Source organism: Cyprinodon variegatus, unplaced genomic scaffold (assembly GCF_000732505.1).
Source record: "Cyprinodon variegatus isolate N-32 unplaced genomic scaffold, C_variegatus-1.0 Scaffold1819, whole genome shotgun sequence".
NCBI classification, from domain to species: Eukaryota; Metazoa; Chordata; class Actinopteri; order Cyprinodontiformes; family Cyprinodontidae; genus Cyprinodon; species Cyprinodon variegatus.
Window position 1 is genome coordinate 14,966 of NW_015152272.1, and position 2,830 is coordinate 17,795.

General features: G+C 36.7%; 1 protein-coding gene across 1 annotated transcript in view; it reads left to right on the plus strand.

Moving 5' to 3' along the window:
* Positions 1 to 1,667, plus strand: part of LOC107104615 (E3 ubiquitin-protein ligase SMURF2-like) — a gene marked incomplete at its 5' end in the record, with an annotated part of 13,844 nt that extends 12,177 nt beyond the window's left edge. Inside the window, one exon of the mRNA XM_015404653.1 lies at positions 1,588 to 1,667. Coding sequence (XP_015260139.1) covers positions 1,588 to 1,667 — 80 coding nt within the window. The remainder of the gene's footprint in view (positions 1 to 1,587) is intronic.
* Positions 1,668 to 2,830: the final 1,163 nt, after the last annotated feature.

A 2,830-nucleotide genomic window follows, 5' to 3' on the forward strand; every position in this document is an offset into this window, starting at 1 on the left:
CATCCATCCATCCATCCATCCATCCATCCATCCATCCATCCATCCATCCATCCATCCATCCATCTCTCTCTATAAATATTTCTTGTTTTGTGACAGTTGGTGCTCTTTGTTGATTCATATTCAAAGTCTGGTTGTTTTTCATTGTGAATTTATGTTGAAGTTATCTCTTTAACTGAGGAAGGAAACATTAATATGCTTTAAATGTTACACATTGGGGACATTCATTTGCAGTGGCTAAAACAATTAAAACTACACACAGGATTCAATGAAGTGAAAAGAACAGACATTTTTAAGTTACGCTTCAAGGCAGAAATGGGAAATACTGTGCAGTTATTCATAAGAAAAAAGGCAAAATCAGGTTAAACAAAAAAAAAAGCATTAATTATGAATATTAGAATTAAAGTCTTCCAGAGCAGGTAAAAAACTGCAAATAGTCATAAACATCTGGAGCCATTAACATCTGTTTTCCTTAACATCTGTAAGACGCATGAGGGGAATTAGAACAGAGCAAATAAATGACTGAATAATGACTGAGAATGCTGGAATAGTTTAACAGAGAAAATACAAAGAAAAAACTGGCTGAAATCACAAGAGCGTGTTTGTTAGTTTGGAACACAGAGGTGAGAAGGTGCAGCACTTGTTGAACTTGGTTCTTCTCTCAGGAGTGTTTGCCTCCTTCTTTCCATCTGTGTCTGTGGGTTGCTCTGATCCGAGATGAACCCTCTGTGTGGGTGTAACACTCTGCTGCAGTGAGTCCGTCCTAGCAGACAGGTCTACATGAGGAGTACGAGCTGATCTGCTCCCCTCACTGTCTTTTCTTGGGCCAAACATCAACAGAAAAGGAAAAAAAAAAACTCCTTTTATTAAAACTAATTTGACTTAAGTTGATGGAAATTAAGCAAATATAAAAAGAACAGTACATTGTCCTTCTTATGTTTTTGTCACGTTGCAACCATTGAGTTTCTCTCTAACGAGAACAGGGCATTAGCATTAGCGGCAACAGAATGTAGTTCCTAGTGCAACTTACTGAGCTTTTTGATTTGCTAAAAAAAAGCTCTTTTTAAACCTGTTTACAGATAAACAATGAAGCCAGATGTTCCTAATGTCCTCATGGATTCAAAAACTTTATTTATTTAATAAATCCCGTTTTAAAGCTTTATGTATTCATTGTTTGTCCTATCATTGCCTTTTTTCCGATCCCCAATTAGAATCTAATCTGCTTCATGTAAATGTCAGCATAAATATTTATATTTCTGTCATATAAACATGTTTGTAGTCAAACTTATCAACTGTATTTAGTTAAAACTTTAGCTTGAAAGTTAAATGGGTGGGGAAAAAAATAAATCTGCCTTAAGGCAGAATTACCTGTTGAACATGTTTACTTAACTAAATGGCTAGAAAATGACAGTTTTTGATATTTACAGAAGTAAATATGATGCTTTTACAGTGCAAATAATATATATAATTATATATAATTATAATTTAAAAAAACTAGCTATAGAGTTTTGCTTATTCTGTGTTTGTTTGTTTTTTTATGTGATATTCATTACTGAACACAAACTAAAGTGAAAGTGATTTCCTCTGCAGGTGCTGCTGGACCTCGACTCTTCACTATACACCAGATCGACGCCAGCACCAACAACCTGCCCAAAGCCCACACCTGGTGAGGGAACCAGAAGCTTCTCCTTATTTCACCTTTTTTCCACTTTTTTGATTGATTAAAGCAAACAGGAAAATACAGCAGCTTCCTCATTACAGACAAAATATAAAACAATCACAATTTTTTATTTGATTGATTTAGTGTAGGAAAAAGAAAATACATAAACTTACTGAGATGTTTTTTTTTAATTCAGTCCCTTGTACTAAACTTTAGAATCTTTAAAATATTGATGTTTGGGAGTCCTTCCATAACAAGCGTAAACATGTTTGCTAAGCTGTAATGGAACCTTAATTGGAGCTTTGTGTTTTGGTTTTTGGAGACCGAATTTAGGCTTTTCTGCAGCAAAATGTGGGTTTGTGCTAAAATCAGAGATAATATGTGGACATATTGTTACATCTGTGAGGCTGTGGAACACTTATCTACTAAAATCATGGGAACCCTTCACTGTGTGGCATCAATAAGTCTTTGAATACCAGCAAGTTTTACGGCTTCTACCTGAAACCTAAATTGGTTCTGTATCCTTTAACATTAAAAAGCCCAAATCAACACAGAGATGGTTAAACAGAAAGAAAACCTGTCTCCTTCTGTGGTTTCCATTCTGTAGACCTAAAGCCTTTTGAAAGCATGGGCTACAATGGATAGAGGAGGGGAGGGAGGGGAGCCAAAACTTTGCAGGATTTAGAGATATTATGCTTAAAGGAATGTTTAAATACCCCCCTTTTTAAAGCAGCGTATGTCTGATTCCCATGTTAAAGGTTTGCAGCTTCAACCTGACCTGCATGGAGGAGAAGAACAATAACAATGACGTCTCACACAGCACACTTTGGTCCAGGAAAATGAAGAGAAATAAAATGTGTTATGGTTTTTGTAATGTGTCCAACAGAAGCCGTTTAATGAGTTAGTAGGTGCTGATGGGGAATGCATAAATAAAAAGAGTGAAACTCTGTATTCTGGTATTTCAGGGAGCTTTGGCTGCCAGCTCAGCATAAAGCTCTATTTGGGTTGGGGGAACTTCAGGAATCTGAGGGCAACGTTTCGCTGTATATGTCAGTGCCTCTGCTCTCGACGCCTTGGCTAGAAAACTGGTGACGGGCAGATTACCTGACGCGCCGTAACCTCATTGTACATCACTTATTTTCCCAATATGAGCCGTCCAGTTTGGATTAGAGA